The 19,076-nt window shown below is 33.0% G+C and overlaps 1 protein-coding gene across 1 annotated transcript in view; it reads right to left on the reverse strand.

The window, feature by feature from the left end:
* Positions 1-16,029, reverse strand: part of LOC143231587 (pancreatic triacylglycerol lipase-like) — a 47,680-nt gene extending 31,651 nt beyond the window's left edge. Inside the window, exon 1 of the mRNA XM_076466104.1 lies at positions 15,721-16,029. Coding sequence (XP_076322219.1) covers positions 15,721-15,826 — 106 coding nt within the window. The 5' untranslated portion in view covers positions 15,827-16,029. The remainder of the gene's footprint in view (positions 1-15,720) is intronic.
* Positions 16,030-19,076: the final 3,047 nt, after the last annotated feature.

Below are 19,076 nucleotides of genomic sequence, written 5' to 3' on the forward strand. Positions count from 1 at the left end.
TTACAGGTAATTTCTAAATGGTCTCTACCTTCACCTTTTATTTTATTAAAGACTGTATCTTCTCTTACTTACTTGGGATATGGTGGGATAGGAGAAAAGATAATACATAACTAACTCACAAGATTAAAAAAAACAATAAATGAGATATACATTTAAAGTAGCATGGCTGCCATATATGGCATGACTGGTTTTCATTTAGGGAAGAAGACTGACAGACTGATTTTACATGTCTGTTTGGTTGAAGCAGAGGCTGCCTGTGATCGAGTTGTAACTCTGTACTATTATCACATGTGGTTATATCCTCTAAGAGTGAAAAGATGAATTCTGAAAACTTACAAGAGGTCCAGCAGCACACATATTACAGAGCAAATATAAGTTCTCTGACTTTCACTGAGTTTGAAATAAAATTGAAATATACTGGAAAACACTGAGAAACAACCAGAGTGAATACTGGACAACACTGAGAAACAATCAGAGTGAATACTGGACAACACTGAGAAACAATCAGAATGAATATATCACAAAATACCTTTACTGCACATTTCTGTCCTTATATATGGAATAGAAAAGTAGGTAAAATATCTGTAACTCTGTTATTAATTATACACACAATGAAAGCAATGCTACTCTTCTCATTGTGCATGCATTACCCTTGTGACTTTTGGCCATTCCCTTGAATAGATAAGGAAAATTATTTTCTTAAGAGAACACCTGGCTTATCAAAGGAAAAACTGACATCTACTTTCATAAAATATGTACAACTTTCGATGAATTTGTCTCAGAAAAAGACAAAGATGATAATGTTAGATGTATGAGCCAGAATAATGTGTAGCTAGGGCAAAAGGAAATTAGTTTCTCATGTGACAATTTTCTATGTTCAAAATGCATGTACTTTCATGAAAATTCCATTATTATGCAAAATGGCAGCAAACATATGGTATGTCTCCATACCACAACTATAGTTTAATGGTTGTTACAGTATATGCTGGTTGCATGTGATGAGGCTGATAATGGGCATTGACCTTAATAAGTTAATGTGACTACTGCAACTCTTGTAGCCCCCACACTAATATAATTCCTAGCTAGTGTGTCCTATCTGTTCACAGAGTCATAAGTAGCACTATGAAAATTAGAATAAGAGTTGACACAGATTGAAGTGTATTATAACATACATGCCTCAAAACCCACATACTCATGGAAGGAACAAGAAAGAGAGGAGGAAGGAATAAACAGGAAAATAATATTTTGGAATATTCATATCCACTAAGTGAGATGAGTAACCAATTGGAAACCATTGAATGAAAACAATCTTTTAATGGTGAAAGAAACAAAGCCATTAAAAAAACTGTCATATGTGCATCAAAGTATCTCTAAACCACAAAGAGTAAAAGGAAATACTTATAACTCTTTTACATGTTAAAACTAAATGTTTGCAAGAGCCCACATATATAAATGCAGTTAGAGCAGAGGCTCTGGTAGTGAGCATGAATATCACTTTGAAGAAATACACTCTTTTCATCTTGTGTATCTTCACTGACATTATGGCAGAAGAATAAAGATGAACTAGTTAGTTCAACCCTTTCAAAACATAAGAACAACAATGACCATTACAGGTGATATTGAGATTCATAGCTATATATAATTAGACACCAAACAAAATGTGAATGGAAGATCATTGGAGGGTGACAATGCATATTATCAACTATATTTTAGCCATTAACAGTGTTGCTTAAAAAAAGGTAGACTTTGACTCAGACATAGATCTCAGCGTTCTTTACCTACTGCATTTCTTGAGGTGAAATTTGGAAACTATTGCCTTTAATGAGCAATGAGCACAGCCCCAATATTCATTCATATAGTCAAGAAATAGGCAATGTACATAACACAACAGGATTAAAGGTATCAGAAAGTAGGTTTGGAAAGAGAACAATAAAGTTTGTAAAACATATACTGAGCCAAGAATGCATAATAAAGAAAAAGAAAGATTTAAAAAACAACACAATTCAATAGTGTCATCTCAAAATTAGAGGATAAAGCCAAAAGTTGCAGATAATAAATATAAGAAAATTTCTATCAGTAATGAGATCCAGTTGATGTCAGTATGTCAAAATAATTTTGGAAAGAGTATGAATTAAATGTGTAGTGAGCCATTGCAAATCAAAGAGATGAATATTTAGAATTGGGCTAGAGGTATAATAAACTGAGCTGGCCTCTGTAAGATGGGCAATGTAACAGTTGATTGAGATAATTCAGTGGGGATCAGACACATGGTAAGAAATGCCAGAGATACTTATTGAATTTAAAATAATTCTTTGAGCAACAAAGGGGAATTCCACACCATTCCATATGGTGTGAGATAATTTATAATGAAGCCTCTGTCCATATAAGAGAAGGAGTTAGTTGAAATAATCAACTTGTAAACCATGTATGGGAAACAGAGAAGGACTTGAAAGACTCTTCAATGACAATGTTGACAAAACCTTCAAAGACCATTACACGCTGAAAGGGTATATATTATTAACAATGTCAAACGTATTAATAAAACTCAAGGAAAATGTAGCAACAAACATGCTATGTTACACCTTATGGAGAGAAATTGTATGTGTAACGAGATGGTAAAGAAAGGATATAAAAGATCCATAACTTCAAATGTCAAATTTGTTACAATCAGAATTCATTAGTGTATGCAAATACCACAATAATGCACCATTGGTTCTTGAAGGTTTCTATAATAAAATGGATATTTTGACAATGAAGATAAAGTTTTTGGAGGTTTTATACATTTTCATGTGATGGATCTTGGTTCTGTTGGACAAGACACAAAGTCAAATGATATTTAAAAAATGGAAGTCAAAAATACTTACAATCAACTCTAGCTTACCATAACTGATCTGTACTAGTATTTGTAATGAGGACATGCAATGTGTATGCAGAAATTTTAGGTTGGAGGAAAAGTTGAAAGCTATCCTAGTTAAAGTTGAGACAACAGATAAAGAAAAAGGTAAACTGTGGGAAATAGGATTTCAAGAGGAACTTCAGCTTTTATATGTGAAGGATACAAGAGTTAATCAGCTAAATTGACTACCAGAAGGCTATAAAGAGTACTATTAAGGCTAAAACTAAAAGTAGTGGATTTAATTGTAATGAGCCTATTCTAACATATTTCAACGTTTGATTTGTGCAGATGAGGAATTTTGGAGGGAAGGAAAACAAAATGAGCAGGGTAGGGTGTGTATGTTAAACTAAAAAAGGTTATAGTTACAGGTCATTAATTGACAAGACATCTGGACAGAATAAACATGAAGAAAAGGATTAGATTACTACCCAGGGGAACAGATAGAGGATATTACTGATAGAGCAAGAAATATAACAAAGCAGGCTAACAATGATGCAGAGAAAGATAGATCAGAGGAGCTAATTAATAAGTACAAGAGATTGATAAAGGCATTTAAAGAAATATATCATAATATAACTATGTCAGGAGTACTAGTGTTACTGAGAACCAATTATGGAGATGAAATTATGTGTAGGTAAATTTGGCTAAATGTGAAGTTAATATGTTAGGATGAAATAATTTGCTGGTTTGACTTGTGGGATTAGTTCAATAAGATAAAGGAATGTTTTGAAATGGATGGCTTATATTTAAATAGGGGTAGGGGCTGGCTTGTTTGTAAGGTCTATTATTGCAGCTGTAAGGACATTTTAAACTAAAACTAAACAGTAGTGAGGGCAAGAATAAATCAAATTTTAAAAAATGTAGAGAGAAGTTTGGCGTAGGAAATAGGTATGTAAGTAGTTCTAATGATAGGCATAACTGTTACTATTGTTAGACCAGTAACCAGAATCTAAAGAATGATATTAGTTTAAACTAGTTTTCTTTAGTAAGTTGAGACAAAGTAATTTGTAGGTGGAGTTTCTTAGATTTGGCCCAAAAGTAACTTAGGAGTCAAAATTAGTCACAAATCATTTACTGTATTAAGAGTAAAAACACAAAACTGATGTTTACTAGTACAATGAAATGCAAATATAAATATTTTTATTATAACCTACAGACTTGTTACTGTAAACTGGTGTTTACTGGTACAATGAAATGCAAATATAAATATTTTTATTATAACCTACAGACCACTAGTTTCAGTTATATAGTTACAATCATCAAGGTTAATATTGATTTTTATGTTGTTTACTCTTAATATAGTAATATAATGTGCCTTAAAAGAGATTATAATCAATGATATTTTGTGACTGGTTCTCTTTAGGTGTAATGTTATATGTTCCTGTATGATAGAAATTGTTTTAAAGATGAAATATTAAATATTCATGGATATTATTTATTGTTTTCTAGGTTAAATGTTACGTGTTTCCTCATGATATGATTTATTATCTAGGATAAAATTTTACACGTGTTTTTGCTATATTTTGTTGTCTCAGTGTGGTGTTACATGTTTTTGTGTGATTTATTTTGTTGTCTCAGCATGATGTTACATGTTTCTTTGTGATATGTTTTGTTGGTTCAGTATGGTGTTATATCTTTCTGTGTGATATGTTTTGTTGTTTCAGTGTGGTGTTACATGTTTCTGTGTGATATGTTTTGTTGTCTCAGTGTGACGGTAGATGTTTCTTTGTGATATGTTTTGTTGGTTCAGTGTGATGGTAGATGTTTTTGTGTGAAATGTTTTGTTGTCTCAGTGTGATGTACATGTTTCAATGTAATATGTTTTGTTGGTTCAATGTGGTGTTAGATGTTTCAGTGTGATATATTTTGTCAATCTGGAGATATCGAAAGTCTTTGTCTTTCCTTCATGCTATAATATCCAGAAATGTTCAAGATGATTTATGTGTATGATCTTTCTAAACAAGTAATAGAACTACTATTGTGTCATGACGAGTATTTTGTTTTTTGGGTGTTGAGATATAATATTTTATTTCTTAATTTGAAATATGGTCAAGTGGGAGAAAGCCGCTCTTAGAGATGGTGGTCCTTCCACAGAGTGATCTAGCAGAGGATGTAATTGGTGGGACATATTACTGTAGGTGGTACAGAAAAAGAATACAAGTCTAAGACATGCAGACAATGATAGCCGTTTCAGTCCTGCCTATTGTGACTCTAGTTTGTTAGAACACTGTTGAGGTAAAAGTAGACAATTCAGTGCTAGTTATGATGAGCATAGTTGTATATAATACTGCTGAAGCTACAGTGGACATGACACTATTAACTTAAGATGATCCTAGCTGAGTCAAACTATACTGGATCTTATATAGAAGACCTGCTCCAAGAGTATGCTGAAACTGTGAATTTAGTGTTGAGTGGCAATATCATGTTAACTGGAAATCTCTGCTATATCGTGACCCACCTATCAGATCTAGGGTTTACTTCTACGATTAGAGCTTTAGTCAACATCTACGTAAAATATTTTCTCAACCCAAACGAGCCGTTTTTACATATATATTTATCTAGGTATTCCATCTGACCAGCCTTGGTTGGAAAGAAAATTTGCCAACACAAGTAATGAAGAACAGTATTAATTTCATTGTTTATCATGCTATATTATTTCAGTTAAAATGTTTGTACAGATTATTTGTTGAATAAGTATTATAAACTACATGTACTTAAACAATTAAGAACTGTAACAGAACATACATGTAATTTGTACTGAAGTGTAATGTTGAAAAGACAAGTACAAAAAATTAGTTGCAAATATAATAAGGTCGTCAAAAAAACTATGGAACGTAACTAGAAATTACACTTTGTAAACAAAGTTCAGTAGAAAGAAGTTTCGTGCAACAAGATAAGGACCTTGATAACCACGGGAAGAGTTGGCACTGCTCGATCATATCTGTAAAGAACTTAATAAGAGAATTTACATAAAAACAAACTGGTAAAAATTTGAACAAGATCTAGTAAGGATGACGTATATGAAAATATGTATTGAATGGACTTTAATAGAAATTTCTAGAACTATACTACTGTGTAACTGTTGTATTACCGAAACGTTTCAGGCTGGTAATATCACATGTTGCAGAACCGTGCTGGTTACTTGTGACGCGTCGTGAATAGGCTTAGTTAACCATTTGTTGTCTGCGAACTACACTCGTTAATATTTCATGAAGGTTCAAAATTTATCTTCATTGTTGTAGCTGTAAAATAACTTTCTAACTGATTTTATTCATAGCAAAAACATTTAAAAATACCAGCGCTATCTGTTGACTTTTATAACAAAACATCATTTTAGGTTTAGACCGTACATCTTATAATTTCTGAGTTTTTACAGCTCTTACATATCATGTAAACTCACCCGCTCCACAAACACAATGATTAAAATGAGCAAGAGAACAGATACATGGTCATCTTAAAATGTTTGTACAGATTATTTGTTGGATAAGTATTATAAACTACATGTACTTAAACAATTAAGAACTGTAACAGAACATACAGTTAAAAAATACGAGTAATGATTTTCACTCACGTCTAAAGATATTTAAACTTATTAGATGTATTCTGATAAAGGATGGAAACGTCTCATATGCTATGGCACAAGCTTTTAAAAGAGTTTTGAAGTTTAGTCTAAAACTCCAACCGACCTACTTCAGCAAATAACAGTCTATAGTGCAATAAAACATTAAGTGAGAAGCATATATATTTAATCGAAAAGTAACTTTCAATTAGAGTAAAGTATGAACTTTGTTCGATACTGAAAGCAACCTGGAAGAGACCATCGCTAATTGAACATAATATTATGATACTTAAGTATATGATGCTTACAATTCGCTGCTTTATAAATTGTGTATTTTTGAGTCGATGTTTCTTTCCTCAACGGACTTTAAACTTTAACGGAACCCAAGGTTTGATATTATAAAAAGTTTCATGGTTAAAATAAGACTGCATCATTTTCATTAATGTAGATTACTAGAGCCAATTATAGTTTAAATTCAGAATGAGTGAGTAAATACTCATAATCAAAAGGAAATTAAGAGTACAGGTTTTGGACAGACTGGACGGACAGACGTCATATTTACAAAAAACCAAATTAAACGTAACCGACCCATTATTAGAAAGAATATTTTTTGAGCCAACTTTAATAGTAATCTGTGCGACAAATGAACCAAATGTGTTTCTGTAGAGGAACAAATCTTAAAGCTTACTCAATCAAGCTTAAAGTATCATTTCGGCCATTGATTTGTACCAGGTACATAAACATGGTAACACGAATCATTTGTATGTAAAATTATGGTCACTGTTACTTTTTTTAATAAACGTGTGTTGAAATTATGTCACACGGATACGAGAAAGTAAGGAACAAAACATATAAGTAGAATTAACATAGCAAACCCTTTGGAGGGAAGTTTTCTACACATTCAGGATTACAACTATCCGTCACAACTTTACATATTCAGGGATTCAACAGCTAGCAGTCATACATATCGAGGATTACAGACAGAAGTCGTATTAAACAAATCCAGGACAAATGCATTATAAAACTCCAGGATTACAGGTACCAGTAGTATTACAGGTATTTAGGACTAAATTTGCAGTTGTGTTATACGTATATATGAACAGTGTTACCAGTTGTATTCTACATATCCAGAACTACTGTAGCTACCAGTCAAAATCTACGTATTCAGGCAACAAGTATTATTATACATACAGTTACAACAGAAAGTGTTCGTACCCCTGCGTCCCGAGTGGTTTTTTGCTCATAACTTAAAAAGTATCACGATTAGGTTAATAGAAGTATGTTATATTATAAATATTATACTAACACACATCTACATAAATTTTTATGTAACTTAAATGACAAATGTACTTTTATTATCCTAATCGTGATACTTTTTTAAGATATGAGCAAAAAACTACTCGGGACCCAGGGGTACGAACACTTTCTGTCGTAACAGTACATTCCACACTTCCTAGGGTTCATCACCTAACTGTATTCTACACATCCAGGACTACAGCTAACTGACGTATTCTTCATATTCAGGACTACAGCTAGCAGACTTATTCTGGATATCCAGAGCTATAACTATTAAGATTATTCAATATATCTAGGATCACGACTAGATGTTTTAATTTATCAGGTCATCCCATAAATAATGTCCGAAAATTTAATACACAAAGTGCATCACCATATCTGCCTTTGTAGAAGGTTTTAATGATTAAAATATGTAGTAGGACATGTATAAAATGTTCAGACAAATAAAACAAACTAACCCAACTCTACTTTTTTAGATCATTAATCAAATAAACCCTTATGACGATGGATGTGTCTGAGGAACACATTAGCCATATAATGCTTTATGAGTTTATAAAAGGCAATAGTGCAGCAGAAACTATAAGAAATATCCAAGATGTTTATCGTGCGGATTCTCTCAATGAAAGAAAATGTCGAAGGTGGTTTCAGAAGTTCAAATCAGGTGACCACAGTTTAAGTGATGCGCCACATTCAGGTCGTCCTGTTGAGTTTAATGATGACTTGCTGCTGCTGCACTTCATGAAGATTGTGCTGTAAAAGTTGAAGATATAGCACATAAGCTTAATTCAACAAATTCAACAGTTCACCATCATCTGCAACAGCATGGAAAGGTGTCAAAACTTAGAAAATGGGTCTTTCATGATTTGACAGAAGCCAACCTTAGAACAAGAGTGGACATTTGCACTTCTCTCCACTCTGATGAACGTAACTCACCTTTTTTTGACTGATTAGTGCCTGGAGATGAAAAATGGATATATTATAAAAATGTTAAGCTCCGTAGACAATGGCTCAGTGCAGGTGTACTGGCTAAAGCACAGCCCAAAATGAATCTCCATCCTAGGAAAGTCTTGTTAAGCATTTGGTGAGATGTTGTTAGTGTGATCAATTTCGAGTTGCTGCCACTTAGTGTAACGATTACATCAGACTTCTATTGTCAACAGTTAGAGCGCTTGAATGTTGCACTGAAAGAAAAGAGGCCTGCTTTGATCAATTGTAAAGGTGTTGTGTTACACCAGGAAAATGCACGACTCCATACAGCAAGGATCACATCTGCAAAGATTGAAGAGCTAGACTGGGAAAAACTTCCACATCCTCCTTATTCTCCAGGACTTGCCAAATCTTATTATCATCTATTCCAAAGTTTGCATAACTATCTTGGTGAAAAAGAACTTGAAACACATGAAGATGTCAAAACTAACCCATCACTACATTCTTTTCCTCCAAACCCCAGAAATTTTAAAGAAGTGATATTCAGTAGCTTGTGAATCATTGGTAGGAAGTAATTAATAATAATGGAACATACATTATTGACTAAATAACATTAAAGGTGTTTGAAGTCCTTTCTTTTTTTCTGAACCTAAAATTGAGCATTACTTAAGGGATGACCTGATACATATTTAGGACTACATACACCTGCCACATTCTACACATCTAGAACTACCTTAGGTCTCGTATTATATTCCTTCTGGATTACAATATTCTCTTTTACTGTACACATGCAGAATTACATCAAATATTGTACATATTCAGCTAACTTAGCAATTTTATAATACATATCCAAGCCAACACCTAGTAGTTGTATTCTACATATCCAGAAACAAATGGTAACAGCTGTATTTGTTATATATGCGACTATTTGTAACAACAGATATCTACTTGTGAAGGACTACATGTAGCACTCGTATTATCCATATTGAAGACAATAAGAAGCAGTTGTATTCTACATATCTAGGACTCGTGCCAGTGGTATTCTACATGCCCGTGACTACAACCCAATTGTATTCTCCATATTTAGGAACACTTTAATTAAAATAAAGTTTTAATACCCATATCAGCCGTATCTATAATGTATTTTTACTTCAAATATGTTTGTCGTCATCATGAATAGTAGATTTATTTTGAACGCTTGTGATATTTAGGTTTAATTAAACAACGAGTGTAAATTTCAACTACGGTGACGATTTATTTTATGTTTAAAATGCAATTGAACATACAACACCATATAATACTGAACATACAGCACTATATAATACTGAACATACAACACCATATAATACGGAACATACAACACTATATAATATCGAACATACAACACTATATAATACTGAACGTACAACACTATATAATACTGAACATACAACACCATATAATACGGAACATACAACACTATATAATATTGAACATACAACACTATATAATACTGAACATACAACACCATATAATACTGAGCATACAACAGCGTACAATACTGGATTTATTGTGATGTTGTAGAACTCAGTACAATTGTATCATTGTTATGAATATTATATTTTTAAAGCAAGAAGTAGTTTCATGACTGTCTTGTGCCATGATGAAACTTTCGGACTATAGAAATCAGTACAAAGGACGCCTCGTGTCAAGAAGATTTGAATTCCATCGTAAAAAGTGTGAAATCGTTCGAGTTTCTGATCAAATCGATCATGTTATGGTAAACAAACAAAGTGCGTAATAATTACAAAAGCTTTAAGTTTGGGATTTCGTTCTACGAAGCTGGAAGTGAAAATGAAATCAAACAGGACTCAAGACCAGAATTCTGTTTGTGAAAAAGATGCTTTACCCAAATAAGGTCATGCGAACGAATTTCCATTTTGCATTCATATATTATTAACGGATTTGATTTGGTTTGCATGAATCGCTTTTACAGAGTGATTATTTTGATCATGGACCATCTCCACCAAATCATTTGAGAAAGACATTCACCTTGAAGATTTATCAAACATAATTACCTGATATAAATCCGTCATTAAATATGATATTTTAGATATGAACAGTTTTGTACTACCTATCACATGTAACACAAGGATCTATATTGAAAGACTAAAGTAATTGTAAGTACATTAAATAATATATTTTATTACAAAAATAAATATTTCAAGTGCATTTCAAACTATCGCACATAAAATAAGGTTTGAAGTTGAGACTATCCAGATAAGTCGGAATTGTCTTGAAGTACAACGAAACGTGTGCAGTGTGACAGATGTACTGTATTGTATCATCATTGTACATGCTCTTGTACGATTGTAATAACAGTTTCAAGTTCTTTAACGCCTGAATTCACTTCTTAAAAGTCTTAGGTAGCGTGAAAAAATCTATAAACCAAACCGATCCAACTGTTCTTACCATTCAGCTTTAAGTAAGATAATGAGTCTGATCGATTATAACATAAACACATAGAAAATGAATAAAGTACCATAATTTTGTAGAACACGGACGGCCAGACAACGTCCACCCAGTGAGAAGTCCTTGACTGTTTTACACTGGATAGCAGTGTCGGTTTTATCACACCCATCACGAACGTTACAGTAAGTTCCATATTGTTATGAATACTTTGTACATTTGACAGTAATATTATGCTTATCAAAACACAATACGGACCAGAAAATAACACTCACTGCTTAGTTTATCTTCCGCTTTTCATTCGTTTTTATTTTATCTTCCTTTTCAGTAGGACTAAGAGTGAGACTCATCTGTTAAAATCAGTGATTTAATCATCTCTAGTTAAACAGATACTAAACATGCAACAGATACTTTTATAACACTGACCTGTATGGTGGAGCTGAAACTACGCATATTAAAAGAAAATTCAGTCAATTCTATTAACTAACACAATTCTCTTTCCATACTGAACATCAGAAATAGAAACCTTTTTATTAGTACACCATTACACTTACCCAGCAGTGCTAAACTGATAGATATCAGGCTGTGGGTATCACAGTACTGGTATATTCTACTTGTACAAACATACCTGTAGTACGCATGTCTTTAAACCTCACTTGTGTGTAGATTGGGCTTCAAGTATTTCGATAAGTCTCTCACGACATTAAGGTAGTAGTGTCGATGTGGTTATAAAACTGAAACCGATCACCCATTAAAATTGTTAGGGAGCCTGTCTGAGTTAGTCTAACAATGAGTGTTTCAACCAGCTTGAAACATTTCGTGACAACAGACATCTCTGCTTTATGTGTGTGATATTTGCGTATATACATATTAAAAGAACATGTCCGTTTTTACATATATTCACGTTACTGGTAGTTTCAGTTCTAATGTAAAAATGGGATGAAATTTGTTTAATTTACTTCTGTCTTTTACAACATGCTTACAATATTTACCTTTGTTCTTTTGTGTTTGATATCACATCTTTGTATGTCTCATCCCTTTATTCTAGTTTGGCTGTTTTCGAACATGTAAATTATTCCAATCAGGCTTCACTACTTTCAATTACTTCTTTATAGATGTTATGAAGTTGAGAGTTTGTGCTTCATGTAAAAATAATATAACTAACATATTTTTCCTAATTTTGAAATATAATATTTTTGTACTACAAAATTGACAAATTTTATGATAATTACATGTGGTTTATTTAGTTTATTTAGTAAAACCATTCCGTAAGATGAGTTCTGATTAAATCATAAATGGATTACATGAGTCCACTTAAGAATTTTGACTTTGATTTGGAAAAGCAAAGGAAAACAGATAATAAAAACTGCAGTATTTTTTCACTGTCCTATTAATCTATAACAGATGTAGCACATTTTAAGAGGTATTATTTTTAAATAAATTAAAAACAAGAAGTGAGGAAAACTAAGAACCCAAAATGAACGTCTTAGATCACTACGCCATTTCCCTCATTTCAGACTTTCTCATTGTCCCTACCACTTTGAATAATCAATTTAACTAATGATTATGGAAAGCAACTCAATTTGCTTGCTATAAGTTTTGTTTCTTCTACAAGGAGGATAATAATAATAGCTGTACAACTTTTTGACTATTTGTTTTCCTTATTCTAAAACAGATATGAAGTTGTTTCCATTAATGTGATGAAACAGTGCTAAGGTCTATTGAGAAACACAAAAACAATGACATTCCAACACGTGGAACAGCTGTAGCTGTACCCCGGATTTATACAAACATTCGGATCTGTGTATCGAGTCACAACAGTTTAACTTCATCCTTCCAGCTTGGCTGGGATCACTATAGTGTCTCTAAATACCACAGATTTGGCCCTGAGTTTGGTTCTGTATTTAGAGTCACGGCAGTGTATCATTCTGGCTTGGCTGAAGTCGCTATTTTGTCTCAATATATTCCACATTTGGCCCAGCGTTCAATATTATATATACAATCATTGGAGTCTTATTTCATCTTTCTGATTTGACTAGAGTCGTATTATTGGTCACATGAACTCAGCATATATTTATATTAACACTTCAATTTCTGGTTCTACGTTCGCTGTAAAAAGTAGCTACTATGGTTAGTTACATTTATGATTACGTGATTAACTTCTAAAAATCGGAAAAAAATAAAGTAAGTTAGTAATATTAAAATAAAGTCCAGGACAGAAAGTATCGTAATAATCAGAAATAATATGATGAACTAATATATCAAGAAATTATGTGACTTGATAATCAGTTTTAGAAATACATTAACTTTCTTCATTACTCGCTATTTATTTAACAATATTTTTCTCTTCAAATATAAAATCTAACGAGCTTAGCTGTTACTAGGCGGTTGAAGATTATCTTGAGAGTTTTAACTTATCCACTACTTGTGTAATTGAAGTGAGGCTCGGCATGGCCAAGCGTGTTAAGGCGTGTGACTCGTACTCTGAGGGTCGCGGGTTCGCATCCCCGTCGCCCCAAACATGCTCGCCCTTTCAGCCGTGGGGACGTTATAATGTGACGCTCAATTTATTATTCGTTGGTAAAAGAGTAACCCAAGTGTTGGTGGGGGTGGTGACGATTAGCTGCCTTTCCTCTAGTCTTACACTACTAAATTAGGGACGGCTAGCACAAATAGCCCTTGAGTAGCTTTGTGCGAAATTCAAAAACAAACAAACAAAATGTAATTGAAGTAAGTCTCTGAATACGTTACAGTAAACAGTAAAATGACAACGCATTTCACTGTGCCTTTATAGAAGAATGCGAACAGCTTTCGGCATGTGTTATTTATTAATATGTTTTTAAAATTGTATAATTAAAACTAGTTTCAAATCAGGAAAGCCAAGGACAGAAAGCTGTGTGATGGCTTATGCAACTAAATGTTCAATTTCCGTAAAGAAAGTCTTATCATTATCGTTTTCCTTGTTCCTCATTAGTACCACTACTACTTTACTAAACTATCTTTCTCTTACAAAACCAAGTGATGGTTGCCAGGACTATTTTATGTCATATTGAACAATAGTCGGTTTGAACAGGTTTAACAGCTTCATAAATAAAAAAATAACATATTTTCCTGGTTGGTCTAATTCGACATAACCTTCAACGTACTATATAAAAACCACGATGGTATAGATTTATAAAACAGTTATTTAGACTGCGTTACGCTAATATTTTTTGGTCGATTTGTCAGAAAACGTGAAATACGGTAGTTTTTTATTCCATTTATACCTTGCTAATTAAAAACCTTACTTGATGAACGTAGAGTCAACAAATTCTTGATACTTGACTTTGAAAACAAACGTCTTGGTCAATAACTTTCTCTCAAATTCCTTTATTATAGTGTTGTATCTAATTGTATTTGTAAAATAATAACATCAAGTTTGTTTGTTTCAGAATTTCGCGCAAAGCTACTCGAGGGCTATCTGCGCTAGCCGTCCCTAATTTTGCAGTGTATGACTAGAGGGAAGGCAGCTAGTCATCACCACCCACCGCCAACTCTTGGGTTACTCTTTTACTAACGAATAGTGGGATTCACCGTGACATTATAACGCCCCCACGGCTGAAAAGAAGAGCATGTTTGGTGCGAAGGGAATGCGAACCCGCGACCCTCAGTTTACGAGTCGCACGCCTTAGCACACCTGGCCATGTCGGGCCAGTAACATCAAACTTTGGACAATGACAAGTTTTATAACCGTAAAAACGACAATCCTAGAACCTTTACTTAATAGTCAGTTTGTTATTGAAGAGTTATAGTGTATTGTTTAAAGTAACTTATGTTTTCGGGTCTAACTAAATAGGTTTAACAAGTAACATGAATTACTTTGTAACTAGAGAAGGGACGGATACTGGAATCTTAAACTCGAGACTGAGCTGAAGAAACTCTATACGTGATATATAATCTAACGGAGTAATGCAACGGCTAGATTCATCTACACAAAACAAACTTAGCATCAAGATGGCAGATATTCAGTTAACAACTGATGCAACACGAGGTAGCAAATATGTAGTAATATGTAACAAACTGCTGTTTCAAGGCTGCTCTCGTGATTTATAAGTATTTGTCGATTACTTAATCTGTTTCATTGTTTTCTAAGGAAACAATAAAAGTCATATGGTTGGACTTTATTTCTGTTTATCTGTTAAATATGATTTCAATTTCATATGCAATCTTCAAGGAATTAACTGTTGCAAGAACAAGAGAATTATGTTATTTTTTTGTACATAACTTTGATAGCAAACTTTATTATTTTTACAAATAATAAAAAAACATCTAACTGGCCCAAACGTTATCTACTAATCTTCGTCAGTAATACCTTCAACAAATAAAAAACACACATAGAACTTGCTACAAACTACCCAGAAGAAATAGCTTATTTACTAAACTACCAATAGTAGTGATTCACTGATATTACATATCAAGGATCACGAAAAGAGCTACTGTAATATATATTATAATTTGTTAAGTAGTAACTCAAGAGAATTGAACGTTGTTTGCTCTTATGCTTCAGTACAGTAAATTACTTAACATCAAGTAGAGCTGAACAAAACCTACTTACTTTTAACCCTCAAGTTTGCATTTACTGCTAGTTGTGCTGAATACAGGAAAAAAATCAGTAAACTAAAGAAAGAATATGTTGAACGAATCATCTTGACCAACTTCATTAGTCGACTTCTGGGTAGAGAAAAGGAGAGTGTGGAAAACAAGCACTTGTTTATAAGACAGGAAAATATTATTTAAGATTGGTTAGCTCACTTGTTAACATAGGGAAACGTCATACAGCCTTCAAAATACAGACTTGAAACATTAAAAAAAATCCAAAAATTGCTATATTAACAAGGAAAATCCTGCACGAATATTACACAGAACAGTACTTTCAAAACTTACGATATTTAGTTCTCAAGGCAAGCAGGTGTGGTTTCAGAACAGGTTTCAAATGAGACCTTAATATATGAACAGAACATATGGTTACTTATTTTCTGCTTTATAATTTGGCAGAATGATCAACTCCCATACCTGTACCTAACAGAAAACAAAATATTAGTTGTCCACCTCGGTCGTTGGGTTAATCTTTTCATGTATCAAACCCAGTAGCTTTGTTCATACCCTTTTAAATAAAAACTCTAGCAGTTCGGTTAATACTTCAGTAGTACAACTTTCAGTAATTAAGTTAAAACTTTAGTAGTATCTGCTCCAATAGTAAGGTGGGAACCTTTTCAGTTTTCACTCCACTAGTTGGTTTAAAACCATTGTATTATCTCTCGGTAATAAATTTCAAAAGGAAACAATAAAAGAGGAAATAAAGAAATGAATCCTGGTGTCAAACACCAGAAAGATTTGATTATTTAACACTGTTATAATAAGGTACTAAATTCAATGAATAAAGCTTATAATGAAACTTGTAACAAAGAGAGTATGTACACTAGTGCAATAATGGTAAAATATCTACAGTAAGTGAGTCCTGCAGAGAGTTTAATCACAAATATAATACATTCTGAAAGAAGCTGGAAAAAAAGAAATGCACTAATAAACCTGAAAGTACAAGTTACCCGACATTTCGTATACATAATAAAACCTTGAAAATAATCCATCTTGTTCCAGATACAAAGTATGCAATCTGATAATCCTTCTTCAACAGTGATACCGAAAAACTTCAGACTTTGTAACAGACAAGACTTCCTTATAAGAATATTCATTATATCGTAGAAGACAACACAAGAATAAAACTAACTGTCAGTAACTGAATCGTTTATGATGAAATCAATTTTACATTGTATATATATATATATACATCCTTTAATTAAGGAACATTGCCTTGAACTACAATAAGATTTAATCTGGGTAATTTACACAATCTACTGGTTAAATTCGTTATATTCAACCAAACTCTACAAAAAAACTATACGTGATTATAATGAACGAATGCCAGTTTTTCGGCCAATAAGAAGTTCCAAAGTTCAGTTTTTCGTCACAGCCTCAGGTATTGATTATGCTTTAACTCTACCCATTATATGTGCTCAGACCACAGTACCAGTACGATTATAGTGGTAATTGATAGCTCAAAACTAATATCACCTTTTGCCTTCTCTTGTTCATGAAAATAGCTAAGACCAGCAGAGATCAGTAAACATCCAATAAAAGTGAATTTAAATTCTGGCAATGATGAAGCATAACATAGAAACAAGTAAACTATACAAATACATTAAAAAAGTAGAAGATCAGACATTAACCAGAGCGAACAAAGGTGGTGCATCACTAGCATATGTGTTTCTTTTGATAAGTTATCAGCACATGTTTTACTTAAAATATATCCAGATAAAACTGAACTATTTGTAGATCAATAGAACTGATCTAAAGGATGGTAGGATATTTTATTGGGATATTTATTACTGCAAAATGATAATTCTTTCATTAATCAAGTAGTGAGAAAAGATAAAGAGACTGGACACAATGTAAAATACAAAATGAATAGTCTTTACTGCAAACAAACTCCATATAAACACATTGAGAGTACTTGTTTTTACTGGATTCAGCCCTGTCTTCACGAGAGTGACCAATTGCCACTGAAGTTAGTAGTGATTTAAGTCGAACCATAGTAATTGCTTTGTTCTTCCCATTTAGACACCTTTTGCAGTGCTTTCAGCATTGAGTAGGTCTTCTTTGTGCTCAGGGTCTAATAGTCCCAATAGCACATTTATTATTTTTGCTGGTAGTACTAAGTAAGAGTTCCTGGTGATGTGACATCTGTTTAAACTCACTGTTTACTGCTGTTGGTGTTGCAGTGGTAGGCTGTCGCTGAGCAACCTGCAAGGTTAGCTCACATGAGATAAAAGTAGTTCTCTGCAATGTCATGTCTACAATTTGCTAAGGACTTGATTTTGGTGAATGGAACTGTTCTGCTCTAGAAAACTTTAAATATGATTTAGTAAGGTCCTAAATATTCAAAGCATCAAGTAATAATGCATCTTAAACGCTGGACTCTCCTGAAATAGAAGTTAAGATGGTCCCATGTGTCCTTAGTGCAGTTTCTCGCCCAACAGAAAGTCCTCTGTTTACTGGTGATCGTTATTGCTTTACATGTCAGTATGAGTAGTGCTTCAAGGTTTCAGCTCACTAGCGAATGGAACATTTAATCTCTAAAAAACAAGATGTTCAAAGTATTTATGAATTTCATACTGAATATATTTTGAGTGGAAGATCTGATGAATTCCACTTGATCAAAATGTCAGCCAGGTATTTAGGTTGAAAGGAAGGTCATGGATAACCAGTTTCAACCCTTATTCTCTTTAAAAATTACCTTTAAGTAAATGATGGATTACCGTGGCCAAGCTAGATTTCTACGTGGTTCACATGTGTTCATTGTGTAATCGTTCTTGAAACATGAATCTCTAGTGCATATGAACTTCTTTGTTCATAGGTTTCAATAACTTATTAGACACGTTGCTTCTATTGCAATTCCATTGAGAAGAGCAACTCGCTATATTTAGAACAACGCTACAATAATACAAGAAAATACTCTTACATGGTATATATTCGTATACTATAGTGTGAGAACCACGATAAAATATTAATAAATTATTCTAAGTGGTGCTTTCAAATATGATTCTTACAAAGTTGGTCTTTTTAGAGAAGATATTAGTCAAAAATAAAACTACTTCCACCTACCGTGTACTGTTGGCTTTTAACGATATGCTAGTCTCTATACATATATATATTACGTACTGAAGAGAATATACAAATAGTGTGAAATATGTATCTTTGTACGAGCTTTTTGATAAAATAAAATCAGTTTAAAAATGCATATTTCTGTCCTGTAAATATTAAACACAAAATTCCGTTTTTCCTTATTTCTTGCTAATATTAATTTATAGCCGGATGTGTACAAACCACAGCGTCACCTATTCGGGATTTTGT

Source organism: Tachypleus tridentatus, chromosome 11 (genome assembly GCF_004210375.1).
Source record: "Tachypleus tridentatus isolate NWPU-2018 chromosome 11, ASM421037v1, whole genome shotgun sequence".
Classification (NCBI taxonomy): domain Eukaryota; kingdom Metazoa; phylum Arthropoda; class Merostomata; order Xiphosura; family Limulidae; genus Tachypleus; species Tachypleus tridentatus.